Genomic DNA, 19,954 nt, shown 5'->3' with positions numbered 1-19,954 from the left:
AAACCAACCATGTCCCGGGCTGCATTGAAAGTGCAGCCAGCAGGTCAAGGGAGGTGATTCTGACCCTCTGCTCTGCTCTCATGAGACCCCACCTGCAGTGCTGCATCCAGCTCTGGGGTCCTCAGTACAGGAAAGACATGGAGCTGTTGGAGTGAGTCCAGAGAAGGCCACAAAGACAACCAGAGGGATGAAGCATCTCTCATATAAGGAAGACAGGCTGAGAGAGTTGGGCTTGTTCAGGCTGGAGAAGAGAAGGCTCTGGGGAGCCCTTATTGCAGCCTTCCAGTACCTTTTAAAGGGGGCTCTAGGAAAGCTGGAGAGGGATTGTTTGCAAGGGCAGGGGGTTACAGAACAAGAGGTAATGGGTTTCAGTTGAAAGAGGGCAGAGTTAGATTAGACATTAAGAAGAAATTCTTCCCTGTGAGGGTCCTGAGACACTGGCACAGGTTGCCCAGTGAAGCTGTGGGTGCTCTTGGATCCCTGGCAATGTTCAAGGCCAGGTTGGATGGAGTTTGGGCAACGTGGGCTAGTGAAGGGCTCCTTGCCCATGGCAGGGGGGGTTGGAACTAGATGGGCTTTGAGGTCCCTTCCAACCCAAACCAGTCTGTGATTCTATGACTTTAGGATGTGTTTAAGGAATTTGTCTTTGAAGAAACTGGCTTAAATAGTTATCCCATCCTCCTTATTGCTGGCAGGCTTCACTGAAGTGCTTCCTGTGCTTCTGGGTATCATGCTTGGACAGAAACTGGAGACGGTCCAAGCAAACACAATGGGAATGAAAAGGAGTTTACACTAGGACATGTGAGGAGCGGCTGAAAGAGTTAAGTTAGTTCAGGCCAGGGAAAATACAACAGGGGCTTTCTGTCTTCCAATATTTAGAGGGCTGTTGTCAACAGTCATCTGTTGCTCATATATACATGAGAAGGACAAGAATCAACTGAGATAATCTGCAGTAAGTGGTTCAGGCTAGCTATCAGGAGAACTTTTTCAATTTGAACTTAATGAAGCAGGGACTTACGTCACAAAATGTCCCTCATTACAGGTTTTTAAAACTAGGTTAAATAACTACATTGACCATGGGATGGATGCAGCCACATACCAAGGCTTGCTCTGTCGGTGTGATGCTGGAGACCTGGCTTTACCTATGCTGTACAATTCATCACCCCAAATCTTTTCTGTCAAGGCCATTTGCTTGAGTCTGGTACATGGATTTGATAAACTTTTGGACCTGGTCAGAAGGGCAAGTTCTGTCTTAACCAGCTATCTCACTGGCTGGCACTATGGAGAGGAGCATCAACCCTGTCAGCGTGACTCAGCATGGAAAGGCAAGTGAAATCCAGCCTTGAGAAAGTAGCTTTTCCTTATGATTCCCCCATGCTTTCCACAGTGAAGAGAGCTGCCTGCCTGCAGCAAGGCCATCTTACCTCTCCGTTGCAGCTGTGGCTGCAGCATTCATGGCAAAGTGCCTGATTGTGCTTTCCTCCAGGTACTTCTGCTCCCACTTGGTCATGTCTGCTTCCAGGGCCAGGATCCTCTCCTCCTTCTCCCGCACCAGCTCCATCAGGGCCGGGGCGTTGTGTTCCGGGAGGCCGCTCGCCTGGTAGCTGCCCTGCCTCTGCCGGTGGAAACAGTGACAGATAGTCACCCCTTGCCAAGTACAGAGAGCTGCGGGCCCTTCTTCCCCCACATCTTCTCTGGAGCTCACAAAGACATCCCCATGACTTCTGACAGGGGCAAGGAAAAAACCTAGGACTAAACCTCCCAGGTTGCAGGAGGACTTGAAGGTTCAGGCCAGCACACACTTCTCTGGACCATGCTGACAGAAGTAGGCTGTGCCCTGGATGTGCAGGGATTTCGGGGCATACCCAAGGGAAAAGGTAGAGGAAAAAAGCTGGTCGGAAAAAGAAGCAATGAAGCTTTAAAAGATAGCTCTTGCTGGGACTTCATCACATGGCTGGGCAGTGAAAACCCCAATATGTAACCTAGCTACATGTAATCTATTTAAATCAGAAGCTCAGAAAATACCCCAGACCTGAATTTACACCTGTCTCTTCTGGCACACTAGTTCTATGTGCCTGCAGGAGATGCTTTCTATGATAACTTTGTGACTGGAGGTGGAGAAGATCCCCAGGCACTGAGGGATGGCTCCTATGAGACAAGTAGCAACGGGCACAAAACCCTTTGTATCTACACTGTGAGGACAGCACTTACCCAGACAGGATTTACCCCTCCCAGTTCACGCACTTAAATGAAAGCACCTAAATGGCATGGGTAGCTAGCCTGAGCTCCACTCACTGCTGGTGGAGAGTTGGGGAGAATGGAGATCCAGCCCTTGGCTCAGCAGACATTGAGTGGGATGAGCCCACACTTGGGGGAGAGGCATGAACCTCTGGGAGAAGGCAGTAGGAGTAAATGGTTGTTTCGTGGTTGTGTTTTGTTTGGGTGGGGTTTTTTGTAAAATTAAAAATGCAGGAGATTCATCACACACCAAGGTGCACAGGGTTGTGTCAAAGGGCAAGCCATGTCTCGGGAGCACCAGTTTCTTATCCGTGCTTACACCACGAACTTCCACTGGCAAAGCAGTTCCCTGGCACTGTACCAGCACATCACAGAGCAAGGCCTGCAGCAGCTGCTTCTATTTTCCAAACCACATTTCCTCCTTCTAAACACTTATCTCCTTCTCACAGGAAAGCAGAGACACCAGGGGAGGGCTCTGGCTTTTGCCTTTGGTGCAGTAACGATGTGTTTGGAAGCCGCTTTCTGGAAAAGTGCAATATCCTCAGGAGCAACAGCTGCAACTCTGCTCCCACAAAAAACAGCACTTGCACTTCAAATATTGTCAAGTCCCTGGCAGGAAGGCAGTATGTTGGAAGCAGGATCCCAGTCTGTAAATGGCATCTTGGGACATTACAGGTGCATGTCATTTTCTCTGTCAGAACCTCTGCCAGCCCTGCATGCCCAGCCTGCAATGCTAAGTCACAGGGAGTATTTTGTCCTACCACACATCAGGGATAACAAAGATTTGCCATTTGGACTCGGTTATCAACAAGCCATAGACAGAAGAGCCTCTGGCACACTGCCTCCTTCTGCTGATTCCAGTAAAAAGGAGGAAAAAAAGCTCTTTTCCCCTCTGCATGAGAAGGTATTTCAGTAGATATAACTTTGATAACTCAGAGAAGTCAGCTCTGAAACAGAAAGTTGGGTCATTTTGAAACAATGAGATTCATTGCAAGGTTGTGGCTCATAAAACAGAAAGTGTGTGGTAAAAATACCCCAAAGTCTCCTTCCAAAGCCCCTAAAGTGAGATGTGAAGTCAGAGCATCTTCTTAAAACTTGTTAGAGGGAACTGGTGCAGGCATTGGAGAACTATAGCAACCCAAAATGCAGTTACTAATTACAGTGCCAAAAAAACTAAACTAAAATGATCCAATTTGTAAGTTACAGAGGAATTTTCTGCAAAAATGAGCAGGCAAAGCCTGAACATCCAAGACAAGGACTTGGTTGACAGCCCATCCCAGTTACTTCATACACTGGTCTCTGTATTCCAGCCCAGAGAACAAAACCTTTTCTAGTTCTAGTTTTACCTTCACTTGAATTTTAACTATATTTTCTCAAGTGTTCTTTCATTTACAACAGCATTGGTATGTCATACCTGATGTAATTTCTTTGCAGAGTTGGAGAGGATCAGGCTAAGGGGCAACTGAGGAGAGCTACTGGATGAAGACACCACGCCATGGTGGACAGGGTAAGAAAGACTTAATGGACTTATATGGGAGCAAGGAAGAGCCAGGATGGATGGGAAGGGTCTCCAGGGAGCAGCAGTGATAGTGATGCCATTGAAGGGGTGCTGAGGCTGCGGCTGCCAGGAGATGCTCACAGGTCTGTCTTGTGACCTTGTGACTCTGCAAACCACTGGTATTTCCCACAGAGCCATTTCCCAGCCACATCCAGCCAGCAGGATCAGACCCTCTGCATTGTGGCAGCACAAGGGCTCTGTAACAACTATTTTGGTCTCTACTAACAGCTCGTAAATAAGGCAGGGTTACTGTAGCTGAAGCATTTCTTGACAGACATGTAAGCGAGCCCTTCAAGAGTTACAAGAGCATCATGCTTTGCTTATGTTGCTGGTCTCCCCACAGGCAGCAGTTTGAGACACTCAGCACATTTGCACACCGGTGCCTGTGCATTCAGCACTCTGCCAGCTGGAGTCTGGAAATCCTCCCTGCAACCTCCTCATGCTTTTTGGTTTGGGGTTTTTCTTTCCTTTTCACAGATGACTGGACTTTGGTGCTTGGGGATGGAGAAGGAAGAGCAAAGAAGTAACTGTGCATAAAATAAAAGCATAACACTACCCTGCTGCCAAAAAGCCAGGGGACATGCAGAGAAATGGAAACCTGTACATCTAGACCATTTTAGACTGGGCTGATATGTAAATAAATTATTGTCTGAAGATGACACCATTTGTGTCCAGATCTTTCATGGGCAGAGGCTTCTGTGAACTGTGTACATCAACTTTGCCCAGAACAATGAGCAGTTCTGCATAGGGGACACATAAGGGCAAAGCTGTGTCTGCCCTTAGACAGGCAACCCAGGGTCTCCCAGGCCTGTGGCCAGCAAGGCTTGGCTGCGTCCAGCAGCTCCACTGCAGACCTCCCCCATCCTCCAGGAAAAATCATGAGAGGTTTAGGATGGAACCAAGTCCAACCCCCCTATCATGGGCTCAATCTTCCATTAGATCAGGAGGCTCAAAGACCCATCCAACCTGGCCTTGAACACTTCCAGTGATGAGGCATCCACAACCCCATCCAAAAGAAAGGCTTAGGAGGAAAACCCAACAACCTGTACCCCAAAGCAAGGTGGCACTTGGCAGGGCTGCAAGCAACTGTCCCCCTTTTAAAAACACCACCAAAGTCCCCGTGCTGGGTTGCCACACAAACTGCCCCATCCTCACCTGCTGCATCCGCAGCGAGTCCAGCTCCCGCTCCAGGCGTGTGCGCAGCCGCCGCTCCATCTGCTCCCTCTTCTCGCAGGCTGCCTGCAGCTGCGTCAGCGCCTGCTGCAGCTTCTCCACCTTCTCCACGTAGGCCTGTTTCCTGCGCAGCTGTGGGGGACAGGGAGTCAGCAGCGCCGGGGCGCGCCGCGCACCACGCTGGGTGCGCCTGCAGATACACATTGGGCACAAGCATGGCGTTCACCATTTGCTTGGCAAAGTGTCTCCAGGGGAAGGATGGTGCTGGTTTGGGACAGGGAAAGGGCATGCAGGCATCGCTGGGGCAGCTCTACCCCTGTCAGAAGGAATGCTGCCCAAATGTTCTATCCACTGGGAATCCACCAGCCACGAAGCCCCCTGGCTGTTTCTAAGCAACGCCAGTCACGCTGGTGGATACTCTTTGGGCAAGCACACAGACTGGCCTCAGCTAAGAGGGCTCCAAGGGAGTTTATCAGTTGGTGACACTCGACACAGTGTCTCCACCCAAACAGAGCCTCTGTTTTTCAGTGCTGTATATGGGCTCAATGCAGGTGGAGGAAGCAGAGTGCAAGAAGACAGAAGCACTCCATTTGTTCATGCCTTGGCCATGCCAATGTATAGATGTGCTGGCAGCTAAAGCCAGGCCCTCCTCATGTATATAAGACAATTACTGAAAGGCTAAACACGATACAAGGGTTTTGCAATACAGAGTTTTATGGCCACAGATGGCTTGAGCAGCATACCTAAGAAGGAATCTGCAAATGGACTGAAGACGCTCAGGGTGCTTACGGGCTCACCCCACTTCTGTCCTCCTTCCATGCCACCAGGCACTCAGTGACACTGCAGGGTATTGTGATCAGCAGCAACTGGCACGCTTGAGAGCCCTCAAGGAGAGGAGGATGCAGACACCAGACGTGCCAGGCATCTGCTGTGCCCCACACTAGATCAGGCAGCAAAGTTTATGGCAACCTGAGTCCCAGCCAAAACTTGGATCACACCGCCTTTGCCAAGCCTCAGTCAGACCCCATCTGCAACCTGGGAGTTAACGGGGTATGCTGAAGGTCACTGCCATGATCATGAAGATCCTATTTAGGACTTGAGATTCCCTCATTTATTTGTACAGTTGTTTGAGACCTAAAATTTTTCAGAAGCAAAACAGGAGGCAGAAAAACCCCAGTCAGGACTGGGGAAGTAGATAAGTAAGAAAGGCTGGAGAGATGCTGTGAGCTGGCCCAGGCCAAAACCATTTCCTGGTGCCTACCTATTTTTTAAGTTCTCCACAGAATCATGAGGTTGGAAAAGACCTTTGAGATCATCGAGTCCAATTGTTCCTGTCCTATGCTAAACAATATACCTGAGCATCTCATCTACACATCTTTTAAACACATCCAGGGTCAGTGACTCAACCCCCGCCCTGGGCAGCCTGTTCCAGTGCCAGGTAGCCCTTTTGCTGAAGATTTTTTTCCTAATGTCTAATCTGAACCTGCCCATGCTCAGCTTGAGGCCATTCCCCCTCATCCTATTACCTGTCACTTGGGTGAAGAGACACATCACCCATCTCTCTACAACCTCCTGTCAGGTAACTGTAGGCAGTGATAACGTCTCCCATCAGCCTCCTCTTCTCCTGGCTAAACAACCCCAGTTCCCTCAGCCATCCCTCACAAGACTTGCTCTCCAGCCCCTTTCACCAGCCTGGTTGCCCTTCTCTAGACATGCTCCAGGACCTCAATGTCCTCAATGTAGTGAGGGGCCCAAAACTGAACACAGTACTCAAGGTGTGGCCTCACCAACGCACTTACTTAGATCACTACCAAAACTAACTACAATGTGAGTTATGACACAGGAACTATGGTCATAAAATAACTGTGTCTACAGATCTAGGGGATGTAGTGAGAAGTTTGCTGTCTTGTTCCTGGGCACGTGGAGCAAATAAACCCCAGTGCTGGGTCCCCCTGGCTCTGTGGAGCTCCCCTTCACCTCTGCTTAGCCCAGGACTCCCAGGCTGCAATGAAATTTCTTCCCTTGTGTGACACTGGACACACCTCAATTAACCTCCCACTGATTACAATGACAATAAAAGAACTTTTTCTTGAAATTCCTCTTCTGCCACCCTAAACCTGTCCATGTCACAGGAGTAGTGAAACAGGGTCTTGTTCAGAACAAAAGCTAAGCTTGGCCTATGCAAACCTCCCCAGCCAGAGCCAACGACTGGCAGCATGACCTCCCTAGCCCTGCTGTGACCCAGGCTAACACAGCTTGCGGGGCTTTCCATGAAAACAAATGGGATTATAATCCCCACATGTCTCTGGTGGCAGCACGAAGACTGCATTCCTCAGGAGCTCACAACTTGCCAAGACAGACACAGCAGTGGCTTCTTGCTGAATGTGCTATTTTGGCAGTAGGAAGGTGCCTGTCCCACCTCCTAGAAGCACCAGCATGGACTGAATTGGGGAAGGGGGCTCCCGTGAGACCCCTCCATGGCAGCAGACCTCATCCACTCCCTTGTTGTGCCGGATGCACAACAGGGTTGTGAGGGTCCATCTGTAGCACAACAGCCAGATTTTGACTTTGGAGTAGCTCTCTGAGCCCCAGGGTTCCCACACACATGCATGAAGGCGCCTCTGTGCCTCTGGGTGCACACATGTCCAGCACCTTAGAAAACAACTTTGGCGCAGACATGCAACAGGAGAGTTCCCACATTCATAAATTTACAGGGAGGTTCTTGAGCCAATTCTGACTTCTCTATCCTGTCTGCAAGTTCATAAACAAATGATTCTCCCATACATTTAAGAAGCAAATACAAAATTATGTTGTTTAAATTAATGGGCTTTTCAGTGTGGTATGTATCCATAAGGAAGGGGGACTGCAGTCAGAAATACATGAATCTAAGCTCCCCTACCCCACAGACACTCACATTTAAAAAAGAGCTGGATGGCACCTGGAGAGGTACCAGTCCTTCCTTCTGCTGCCAGGCAGGATCAACTCTACCTAAAACCTGGCGCATGTCTCTCTAATCTGTTTACAACCCCCCCCCCTCCCCCCCCTCCCCCCCCCCCCGAGGTAGGGACACCACAACCTCTCCCTGCAAACTACTTCACGGCTTATTTTCCTTTACTGCCAGAAAGCTTGTACCCTAATGCCTAATCTGGCTTTCTCTTATGCAATTTAAGCAAATCACTTCTTGTTCTGTTTCCAAATCATGACCTACTAGAGCAAGCAGCACTTAATGAAACAATTCACATATTCACGAGATCAGCAAACTTGCCTGAACACTGCCCTTGTCCCATGGATTAGGAAAATAAAGATGAAGAAGAGCTAAAGCTAAAAGGGGATGCAAATAAATCTGAGTAAAGATGAGTGGGTCTTAGAAAAATATCTGCACTGGGAGCTCAGTTTGAGCTTTAGAATATTCTATAGATATGAGATTAAAGAGATGGAGAATCCATTATCACCCTAAGTAGGTTATTTCAGTGTTAATTACTCAGCTCTTTATTTCCAGCCTGATTTGCTCAGCTCCAGTTCCCAAACACCACATCTGATTACTTTTCTCTTACGTTAAAGAGCAACGTTTCGTCTGGCTGACAGCAATACCCTCTGCATGTTCTTGTGCATGGGCTAGAGCTCAGCCACTTCTTTAATTTTCACAGCAAAGAACAACTTCTGGGCCTCAAATAACTTTTACAGCTGTTTTCTGAACCCTCCCCAGTTGTTCAGCCTTCCATCCAAAGCGTGGACCAGACACACGACCGAGGCAGCAATCTCCTAAATGACACGTGGTGAGAATTCCACCTACATGTCTTAAAATCGAATCTGTCCAGCAGCAGACACACAGGACAACACAGATCTACACAGTATGTCATCTTAGCATCACTCAACTTAGCAGCTGCTGCTTATTTCTCAAGCCTTGTATTTAAAAAGCTTTTAAACTTAATAACATTCTGGTAGTAGAAGAAATCTGGGTGGGCTTACAAAGCAGCTCATGAGGTAGAGCTCTATTAACAGCAACAGGTATTTTCATTTGAGTGATTTTGTGTTTCCTTTAACGTATCCCAAACTGTAGTAAGAATCCCTGCTTTACAATGAATGTTCAAAATTTCAATGGCATCTGCTGCATAGGAGTCAAATTGAGCTCCAGAAACACTGATGACTGTTGAAAAGGTCAGAGGCCAAAATCAAGGGGAAGGGAGCACAGGAGCTTGGGCACATGCCAGTAGACATAGACTAACCACGCATCACCCAAGCTGCATGATACTGCCTTAAGTAATTAAACCATGGAGCTGGGAGAAAATTCATTTGAACTTCCCTTAGAATGAAAAGGTCAGTTAACCACTACCAGGTCAACATGGGTTTGCCCAGGCTGAGGGCTCTGACAAACAAACTCCTACAGATAGGGCTGCATCACCTCCACATGTTGTCACCCCTGAGATCTACCATGACCTGGCCAGGAGCTTTCCACCTCCATAACACCTACCATGCCCCAGGCCGGAGGTCAGCAGCTCTCAGGAAGGGAACATTTGTCCCCTCCTTAGCTTCACCAGCGCACAATCCAGAATCCAAGCTCCAATCCCCAGCAGAGGCACCTTTCTGTTGGATGCCTAGATATGGAACTGGCAATGGTAAAGCTCTTAAGAGACAGAGCCCTAAGGCTGCTGCAAACATATTTAATAGAACCTACCAGGCACAGAGTAGCTTCTTACACTACCTGCCTGGAAATCCACATTTATACTTCCTGTGCCTTCATCGGTGTGTATTCAGCAAGTGGATGCTACCTGCCAATACCACACTGACAGTGTGTGGAGCAGCCAAGGGCTAAACACATTTCTTCCCACCTGCTGCATGATGCTGGGAATGCAGGAGCAGGTGTTGCCACCTAAAACATTCCTTTATTCAGTCACTTTGTAATGAAATGCAAATAGAAACCCTCTGGTTGCCTTTAAGGCAAACAGCCTCAAGTGAATGATGTACAGATTAAAGGTGAGCTAGTTCCTGCAGCTGCCCCAAAGGGACTGCCCCAAATACACCAGGAGGGTGAGCAGGCTTCAGTCTAACAAAGGAGCAATTAAACTCAATGTGATCCTTTTCCTGCTGCTGAGTATATCTTCCAGAGGCGATGGAGTTTTAAAAATGTTTCTAAGTAAGAAGTCAGAATGATTTAATGGTCAGGAACAAAACAGCAATGCCTTCAGCACTTACAGATAGCACCTTAAATCTTCCAGGCTCTAAGTAACCATCAGTTACCCTGACAGGGGATCTGTCGTGCTGGATAGCCTGATAAAAAACATTCCAATATCACCGCAATTAATTCACCCTTCATCTTTCCAAGACAATGAACTGCACTTAAGTTACTTGCAGGTATTTCAGAAAGGGTTTTCCTTGCTCCTCACGAGATCCCTGGATCCCTGCACCCAGTGGGCTCCTGTGGATGCACTCCCAGGACATCCCTGGGAAAGGTGCAGGTGGGAAATGAGGCACTGAAAGGGAAAAGACCAGCCCAAGATCATGCCAGCAGTCTGTTTCAGAGCATGAACCTCTACCCAAGCCTGCCAGGTGAGCAGCCTTCCCCTCAGCAACGCCCTGCCCACTCAGATAGTAAAGATTATGGTTCTTTTATTCCACATGAAACATCCTCCTCCTTTGTTCGTCACATGGCTAGAGATTTTAGGGCAAAAGAGCCTGTTTTGAGTGTTGCCTGACCTGCCAGAGTGCACAGACTTTCAGTTATAAAATCCACATCTTCTGGTTGAAATTCTTAAGGAACAAAGTAAACAGAGACTCAGAGACCTCCAGCAATACAGAACTGACAGCACTTGTAGTTAAAAGCAAGCTCTGGGTTTGTGTAATTCCAGTGTTCAGCTACTAGAAGTTGTTCTGTATTTGTCAGTTTGAAGACCCCTCAGTTCCTAGGATTTCTCTTCCCATCTGAATACATGTTTTGACTATTAGGCTCATAGGAACCTTAAAGACCTCGTGGGGGTTTTGCACAGATGGTACTTCTTGGGTCTCATGCTATGAAAAGCTTTTTTACAGCTCTCACATGAAACCTGTGGCTCTTTGTAGCTCTAAATCATGGAAGGTCTGCCTCCAGCCTGATCAGTCAGTTCTTTTAAGACCATTGTTCAGATGTGAAGTTATCAAGCCATGCACTGTTGTGCACATCTCAAAAAAGCCTCCTGGCATTCTCTGAGGAGAAATGGGGTGCACCACCACCACATGTTCCTATCACAGTCCCAAGCCAGTGAGCAGTCAGCTTTCCATTTGATATTTCTGTTCATCCTAGCATTCCCTCAGCCACCAGCTATCCAAGTTTGGTGTTTCTCCTGGTTACATGTTGAAGGCTCTGTTCTGACATCACCTATGGCTGAGGTCTCCTTTGCTTGCCTTTTGGCACAGTATCGTGTAATTATGTATCTTCTTTTTAAAAGGGCCAGTGCAAGACGTGCTACACCATGGCTAGAAGAGATTCAGGGCTTGGACAGAGAAAGCTCTAACCCTGAGCCACCATTAGCCTCATAGCAGAGAAGTGTTGCCCATGCCTCACCTCCTCTTCCAGTTTGATGACCTTGGCTTGCGCGTTGTTTAGGGCCTGGTCGAGGATCTCGATGTGCCTCCGCTGGTCCTCATTGGCAGAGCGCACAGCTGCCAGCTCCATCTCCAGCTTCTCCTTCTCCTTCAAGTGCTCTTTGTCTGGAAGAAAGACAAGAACAAAAGCTGCTGCAAGAGGACAGCTCACAGGCCCTGGGCCATGTGCCAGAGGTACGCTGCCACGTCCCTAGAAAAGAAAGAAGTTCTGTGAAGCAGCAGCGAGTGGGGCCATGACAACACAGTGATGAGTACAGCGGGCGAGGAGCTCCACGGCCAAGGCTCAGCCCCTCAGTGCCCAGCCTTACACGAGCCCCAGCAGCAGAAACAAGCAGCAACTTGGGCTGCATCTGCACTGGCAGAGCCTGTGGACCTGAGCACTGCCTCGTAATTGTCCATTCTGCTGAACTACTAGCACGTTCCCCAGCAGAAGTTTGGTTTGCACCAGCTACTCCTTTCCCATGCAACGCCCAGGCGCTGCTTGAGGACAGCTTACGTCAAGGACTACTCATAGCTGCCAGCTTGGATCCTGCTGGCCTTCTCTAAGGGGCAAGGAACCTCAGCCATGTGGATGCAGGCTGCTGCCATGCCTGGTCCATCTATTTTTTTTTTTTAAGGATGGAGATTGTGAGATACAGAACATATGAACAAGCTAAACAATAAACACAGATCTGTGCTGGACAGCTTGAAAATGGAAAGAGGGAAAAACAATAAGGAAAAGTAAGATAGGAAGCATCTGAACAGGCTTTGACCATACAGATCAGAGGGGGACTGTGGGAGGCATTCCAACCCTGTGGGGGCCCTGGGTGACTTTCCAGTCCTCTTCTAAGAGTCCTGCAGCCAGTGCTTCTCCCTTCTTAAGTGTCTTAAAGCACCAGTAGCAAGACTAAAACATGTAGATAAACTGGGCTGAAAAATCATCCTGTTTAAAAAAAAAAAAGATTTTAAATTCAGTCACTTTTGCTCACATCTTTTTCATTAGCAACAAACTGCAGGCCCACCACTGACTTCACTAGGAAGCTGCCTGGGGAAAGGTTTGGCTCCATCTACCTCTGCCCTTCCAGTGCTGAGAAGCCACTTCAAGGAGCACGAGCATCACGGGATACCCGACATCAGACCACAAACAGTTAATGACTGGAGGGAGCAAAGGATGGAGGGTTCATTCAACGAAATCTGAGATTTCAAAATCTGGCCTCCATTCTGAATAACAACAAAAATAGAGCACTTGGCAAGCCCCCATGAAGGAAAATTTCCTCCAAAAATTAATTTGGCATCAAATAAACATTGTTTTGATTTTTAAATTTTTAAACACAGCATTACAGAAATTACGGGGTTTTTTTTTAACTGAAAACTTGCTCCAAAAACATCAGAACATGGAAAATCCGCCCCTAATATGCAGTCTGTCCCATCCAAGCATGACCACTCAAGCTGGAAGCTCCACCATCCACCACCCCTCAAGGAGGGTCAGGAAACTTCATTTGGTCAAAGCCAGTCCAACTCAGAGCTGAACTACATCCAGAAGGGCCTTATTCACCCTTAATCACAGGCGGGATGAGAACAAGTTTCTTTAGACACTTGGTAGGTGCCTGCAGCGAGGTGAGATGTGATCGAGCTGAGCCATGTGCAACAAGGTGAGCCCAAACCCACCTGGCCATCTTCCCATTTATCCCAAGAAGAGGAATTCAGCACCTCACAAAAACATTGGCTTGTGCAAAACCCACAAGCAAAGCCCGTTGCTGCGCAGGCCACACCACTGGCTGCCACCACCAGCCACCTGGGCCTTACTCTTCCCACACCAGCATGAAATTTTACACTGGACACGCAGGTCTCTTCCTTCAGCACAAAGACATTTACTTCCCATCGGATCCACCAGAAGGAACGTTGATATCTATTGTAGGAAAGTGATAATCTGGACAAATTATCAAGCAGCTAATTTCATTAGAGGGTGAAGAAGCTGGAAGATGAATGCAGTTTCAGCCCTGTGGCACTCCTGTCTCATGCTGAGATCACACTTGCTGTGCTCCATATTATAGGAGGCCTGTACATAGGAAAACAGCACCTGAGACCTTTTCTTTCAACTTTCACCCAAGGAATCTGAAGCACTCAGCTTGCCCTGCTGTATTGTCTTTCACCCACCCACAAAAAGGAGGACAAGGTGATGCTGTATGCAAAATGACCACTGAACCCACAGGAAAGCTGACAAGAGAAAGTAACTTCACAGCTCTCATCACTTGTCCACATCAGTTTCTCCCTGCAAAATGCTGCAGGCACATTTTATAAGTACTTTCCCATATTGCATTAATTTGCTCTGTGCTGAACATACCTTAAATTCTCTTCAAGTACATACAGGTATCCTTAAAGTCTAAAAATGTTGTTTAACTGAGCTACTCTTGCAAGTTCCTTCTGCCCAGGCACATGCTTTTTACCTAGCAGACTCCAGCTAATAACTACTTCTACTTTCTGGGGGGTTGCTGCTACATCCCATTACTGAGCAGTCCCCAAAAGGCTTCTCTGTTGGAGTTTGCAGTCATAAAATCAGCTTTCCACCCCCTGCCTCTGACTGCTGTACCTCAACACACTGCGGACATTGCGCTGATACTCTGCGGCAGGGCAGAAGCAAGAGGAGGTGAAGCCAAAAGCCTGCTCAGGGCTTCACAAACAGGCTTTTTGAGTTGTCAAGCTGGGTAGATGTACCCAGAGTAGACTGGTTTTGACCTGCTTTGAAGCAGAAACATTCACCCAATCTTGGGGGAGACTGAGGGGTGACTTTATTAATGTTTATAAATATGTCAAGGGCAGGAGTCAGAAGGATGGAGCCAGGCTCTTCTCAGTGATGGCCAGTGATAGGACAAGGGGCAGCGGGTGCAAGCTGGAGCATAGGAAGTTCCATGCGAATGTAAGGAGACACTTTTTCACTGTGAGGGTGACAGAGCACTGGGACAGGCTGCCCAGAGAGGTTGTGGAGTCTCATTCTCTGGAGACATTCAAACCCCACCTGGATGTGTTCCTGTGTGATCAGTCTGGGTGATCCTGCTCTGGCAGGGGGTTGGACTAGATGATCTTTCGAGGTCCCTTCAAACTCCTAACATTTTGTGATTCTGTGATCTCTGCCACCCCTTCACTACACTGAGATGTGAACCCCAGCTTTTCACACAGACCTCGTGCTTAACAGAAGGTTTTGATCTGGTCAGCCTTGAAAGGAAAACCAGAAATGTGTTTTATTGTACCATTTACCAATACCAGCTGCTGTGTGCCCTCAAAGCCACTCATAACTAAACACTACATTACAGACAGCACAGGTGACCCTGCATGCTTCACAACAAGCAGCTGCATTAACCCCTGCATCCCAGCTGAACACCAACACAGCTCCCTGCAGTCTCCTCCTCCAACAGTTGTGTTCACAAAGAGCACATTCCCAACAGCTCTCTGGAGTTTGGACCACACCAGCATCAAGAAAAGGCTGAGAAGCTGCAGGAGGCCCTTGCCCCTGAAACTTCTGCCTCTGCCCTGATTATTTCCTGCCTTAATCCTGAATGGCTCTTAGTCTGCCCAAAACCCCACTCTCAAGAACATTCACCATGAGCATTTTCCTTGGCTGGAATTATTTGATGTGCATCTTTCTTCCCCTGGGATATCTGGGATGGAGATATATGCACAAATCGTACACGGCACATCCACTGCATGCTCCCACACAGCACAAGGCTCCATCAACACACAGCCAAAACTGCCTACACACCCCCACTTATGGCTGCAGGGCCACATGGATGGGCACAGGCCTCGATCTACCTCAGACACCTGAAAAAAACAGTCCCTTAGAGGAAACCCTGCTCTGACAGAATGTCTGTTAAGTCCGGAAATCCCAGAAAAACACACAAAATACTTGGACAGCACCAAAACAATTTTTCCCTGCGATATGCCGTATCATAAGCTTTCTCCCTGCCCTAAGCCGTTCAACCTCTCCCTTTCCACAGCATCTGTCATCCTCCTTCTGCCTGGTTCTTCTCTCACCTAGAGAGACGAGGCCTTCATCGGTCACTGCTCCATGTCTTTCCTTAATAGAACCTTCTTCACTGATGAAACGTCCCATAATAATTATGAAGCTAATAGCGTGTGAGTTCTCTCCTGATACCACAGCAGCATTTTTCCTGGGCACAAATGCCTAGCACTCAACACTTTGCAGCATGCAGACTGGCTTGGCCTGCTGTTATTACAACAAGTAAGTTCTTGTCACCATCCCAGAGTGCCCCACCATTCTGCGCTGTTTCACTGGAGAGCTCTGTGAGGAACTGAGAAATGATCCCAGCACGTCCTGCCTTATCAGACTTCTTTTTCAGGGAGATTTTCCTATCACTGGAGTTTCAGCAAAGTATTAATTCTGAGTTTGCAGTATTACCAAAGATGAGCTTTAAAAAAAAGCCCTCATGAGTTTTATCTCTCCTTCTGTGCACTCGCAGCCCCCAAAGGCGACTGTGCCCTGGGCTACATCAAAACCAGTGTGACCAGCCGGATGAGGGAGGAGATTCTGCCCCTCTGCTACCTGTGAGACCCAACCTATAGCTCTGGGGTCCCCAGTACAAGGCAGACATGGAGCTGTTGGAACAAGTCCAGAGGAAGCCACAAATATAATCAGAGGGCTGGAGCACCTCTACTATGAAGACAGGCTGAGAGAATTGAGCTTGTTCAGCCTGGAGAGGAGAAGGCTCTGGGGAGACCTTACTGCAGCCTTCCAGTACCTGAAGGGGCCTAGAAGAAAGCTGGAGAGAGACTGTTTACATAGGCATGGAGTGATGGGACAAGGGGTAGTGGCTTTAAACTGAAAGATGGGAGATTTAGATCAAATATTAGGAAGATATTCTTCCCTGTGAGGGCAGTGAGGCCCTAGTACACGGTGCACAGAGAAGCTGTGGCTGCCCCCTCCCTGGCAGGGTTGGATGGGTCTTTGGGCACCCTCACTAGACCAGGGACTAGATGGGCTTCCAACCCACACCAGCCTGTGGTTCTGTGATTCTATGATTCTTCATCTCATCATGAGACTGGCTTAAAAATGATAAATTTTAGGAACCTGCTATGTTGGACTCTTTTTATATAACTTGGGTGTTAAGGGTCACGTTTTCCAGCTGTTTTCCATAAATACAGGAATCTGCTTTTGCTTTCCTAATGAAACTAAGATTTTTATCTACTAATATGACTTAAATAAGCTCCTACCCTTAGGAAAAAAAACTATCAGGAGTTTCATGACAAAACTGCCGCAACAGCTGATGGGAGTGCAAGTAGGTACCATTTTTTGTCTTCTAAAAATGACTGATTTGCTCTCAGCAGACAAGTGTACACACACAGCTAAAACAAGATGCACCCCTCCTCCTCTCTGTTTTCTGCCTGAGTATCCAATCAAAAGACATGAGGAGGATACAGACCATGCTTGCAAAATCCCCCATGTAGGTAGTGGGGAGCAACCCCAGCCAGGCTCTGTCCCTGCAGACTCACAAACATCAGTGTACAAATGCAGTCACTGATAGAGATTTCCAGGAACAACCCTTCAGAGGCTCTCTGAAACACAGGGGTGTTTCAGGCCGATACCCCGATACCGAGGTCATTGCTGCATATGCCCCAGCAGCCCAAAGAACATGACTAAAGAGGACCTGCTTTCCATGTGCCCATTTTTCTATTCTTGGAAGCACCCTGCATTGCATTGGTAACATTTAGCTCTCTGGTCTAGCCAGGAGACACTCCAAGCATCCAGTCCATCTTATGTGATAGGATCCGAAAAGCTATATTTGTTCGGAAGCCGTGAGCTGATAGCAGGAATATGCTGAGTGCACAGCGCCAAGTGTTACTGCTAGATATTTATCAGTAGAAGCTCAGAGGATGTTTATGTGCTGGAAAATGACTCAAACTGAGTCCATCCTGGGGGGTTTAACTCCCCCTTGTAGTTACCAGTACATGGGAACACTGCCAGGCTGTCTCTATAGGAGGATAGCAGACCCCAGTCAGCAATCTGCACTGTGCTGCTCACCCGGTTTGAACTCTTCCCAAGGATGACAAGACTTATATAGCAATGCTATTTAACTAACAGATCATCCCCTTGGACTCACAACAGCATCTACACACCCTTGTGGCATCTGCTAATATGGCAAAGCTAACAGAGCCATGGAAAAGATCTCTGGATTCTCCTCTGGTTTGGGCACACACACACCAAATTATCAGCGAACCTGCCGTGCTGGCAGCGTGGCTGGCAGTGGGAGCTAGGAGAAGGCTCCCTGTATTCAGGGTGGCTGGTGGATGTTGCAGGGCCAGTGGTGAGGCACACTGAGTGGCATCCACTGCTAATGGAGGTGGCCAGTTCTCCACCTAAGGATCTGCAGTTGCAGCTTATCTCCCAGAGGAGATCTTGGTGCAATAAATAAAGCAGTAGGATTGGCTATATACAGCATCTGGCTTTGACAGGGTTTAAGCCCACAAGGTACTACCCAGCGCCCGGGTGGTCAAGCCCCTCTGGAAGCATATGCTGAAGATGCTCAGGATGCACGAGAAGCCAGGTGCTGTCATGCAGCATCCAGGTGCTCGTGTCTTCGTTTGGCTGGTCACACGGAGCCGTCAGTGTGTGGCAGGGAAATGCTGCAGCACTGTGTGCTCTGTCATGACAGGAGCCTAAAACTTGATGGGAATGGGTGGTTTTCATAGCAGTAAAAGCTGTAAAATCTTTCCTTCTGTCCTTTGTGAAAAGGAGGGTCCACTTCTACTCTGCCTCACATTGGTCAACCCCTGTCACTGAGAACGAGTTAGCAGAGGCTACTCTGGTCTTATCCCAGCCAAGAGAAAAACTTGGCTTCTCAAAGAAGCATATCTCTCCAGAAATGATCCCCACAAGTAAAACTTTGCAATTTCAGATAAATATTTATCAAAAATAAGCTGAGTTGTGTTACCATTAACTCCCACTGCCTGGTTCTGGTGCTCAGAGAGAAAAAAAAAATCCCCAACAACTAGCATAAACAATCCAGTCTGCAGCTTAAATAAGAGTATGTGACAAATTAGCTGTAAAATCCAAGCCATTAGGACAGTAAGAATTAAGAGCTAAGTAATCACCTCCAGCCTCCACTCCAGCACATATATATGTGCGTGTGTGTATATATATATATATATACACATATATACACATGCACCTTCAAAACAGATCAGTACAGTACTCACTCTGAGTGACATAAAGGCCCTCTGTTGACTTCTCCTCGTGCCCATCGAAGTCTCTGCTGGCTAGCTGCCTATTGGCTGTCTCCAGTCGTTCTGCAAAAAACAGGAAATACTTTAAGTATAAATATATGTATAGAAAATTGTAGCCCAACCAAGAAAATAAGATGCATGCCAGCAGAGCAGTATAAATAGACTCTCTGAAGGAGGACATTAAAATGGAGGCTGACACATACATAAAAGATGAGGCCTGTGACCTCTACCATGAAGCTGTGCCATTCAGATTTACAGAATCTGGGGGAAAAGCTTCTGGTGTCTGTGGCTGATGTGTCTGATCTCTCACGCTGTCCAAAATGCACAAGACATTTGCCATCTGAATTGCTCAGCTCTGCAAGGCAAAGGGTGCCCTTCCACAGGGGAGTACGGTTCCTGGTGCAACAAGACACCCTGGGGGAAGGCAGCCCCCAGCCTGGCAACTCCCATCCTTGGGGACATCCTGGGAAAGGAGAAGTTTTCTGCAGCATGGAACAATTTCCCCAGGGAAGGGGGCCTGCCACTCTCCTCCAAAAAGATCCAGCCCCCTTGCACTGTTGCAGAAAGCATGAGCCAGCTTGCAGAAGGCATCTCACTGCCCAAAGACACATCAAAGTACTTTCATCAGGCACCTGGACAGGTAATAGCTCAAAGTCAAAGTCATAATCAAAGCCACATCTGAAGCTGTCTCTCGTATTTTGCCAGAGGGTTTCTTTGCAGCTAGGAAGGGAGGTGACAGTTTTGTCTTATGCCAATGAGCAGGGCCTGATTTCTCAACAAGTTTATCTAGAACATATGAACCCACTCCTTTAAAGCCTGCTGCTCTGGAGCTCATAAGTAGTGGAACACCATGTCAACCAGAGGTTAAAAAAAACCACACAAGCAAGTGTAACCTACCACGAAGATCCCTGTTGAAGTCGTGAAGTCTCCTAATTTCTCCTTCAAGTTTGTTCCTCATCGCTTTGTCCAGAGACTCCCTCTTTGTGGTGGTTTTGACCAGGCCCTCATAAGCTTCTGAAATCCTCTGAATCTCTATTTCAAACTGAAGGAAAGAGAGCTCTGGTTAAAGCCTGCTAGGAACTCATCCTACCCCAGCAGGTTTCGATGGGGTGCAGGAGTCAGGGCAATGCCCATGCCAAATGCCACATCAGGTGCCAGCTCTACAATGACCAATCTCCCTGGTGGAGGATG

The 19,954-nt window shown here is 47.9% G+C and overlaps 1 protein-coding gene across 1 annotated transcript in view; it reads right to left on the bottom strand.

Moving 5' to 3' along the window:
- The window catches only part of AMOTL1 (angiomotin like 1), a 63,149-nt gene that overhangs the window by 8,522 nt on the left and 34,673 nt on the right, over positions 1-19,954 (bottom strand). Inside the window, exons 5-9 of the mRNA XM_084279213.1 lie at positions 19,661-19,805; positions 18,737-18,826; positions 11,508-11,653; positions 4,952-5,101; positions 1,425-1,615 (exon numbers count right to left, since the gene is read on the bottom strand). Of these exons, the coding sequence (XP_084135339.1) occupies positions 1,425-1,615; positions 4,952-5,101; positions 11,508-11,653; positions 18,737-18,826; positions 19,661-19,805 (722 nt within the window). The remainder of the gene's footprint in view (positions 1-1,424; positions 1,616-4,951; positions 5,102-11,507; positions 11,654-18,736; positions 18,827-19,660; positions 19,806-19,954) is intronic.

Source organism: Gallinula chloropus (genome assembly GCF_964237585.1).
Source record: "Gallinula chloropus genome assembly, chromosome: 1".
Taxonomy (NCBI): Eukaryota; Metazoa; Chordata; class Aves; order Gruiformes; family Rallidae; genus Gallinula; species Gallinula chloropus.
Note: the sequence above shows the minus strand (reverse complement) of the source record. Positions and strands in the feature narration are given on the sequence as shown.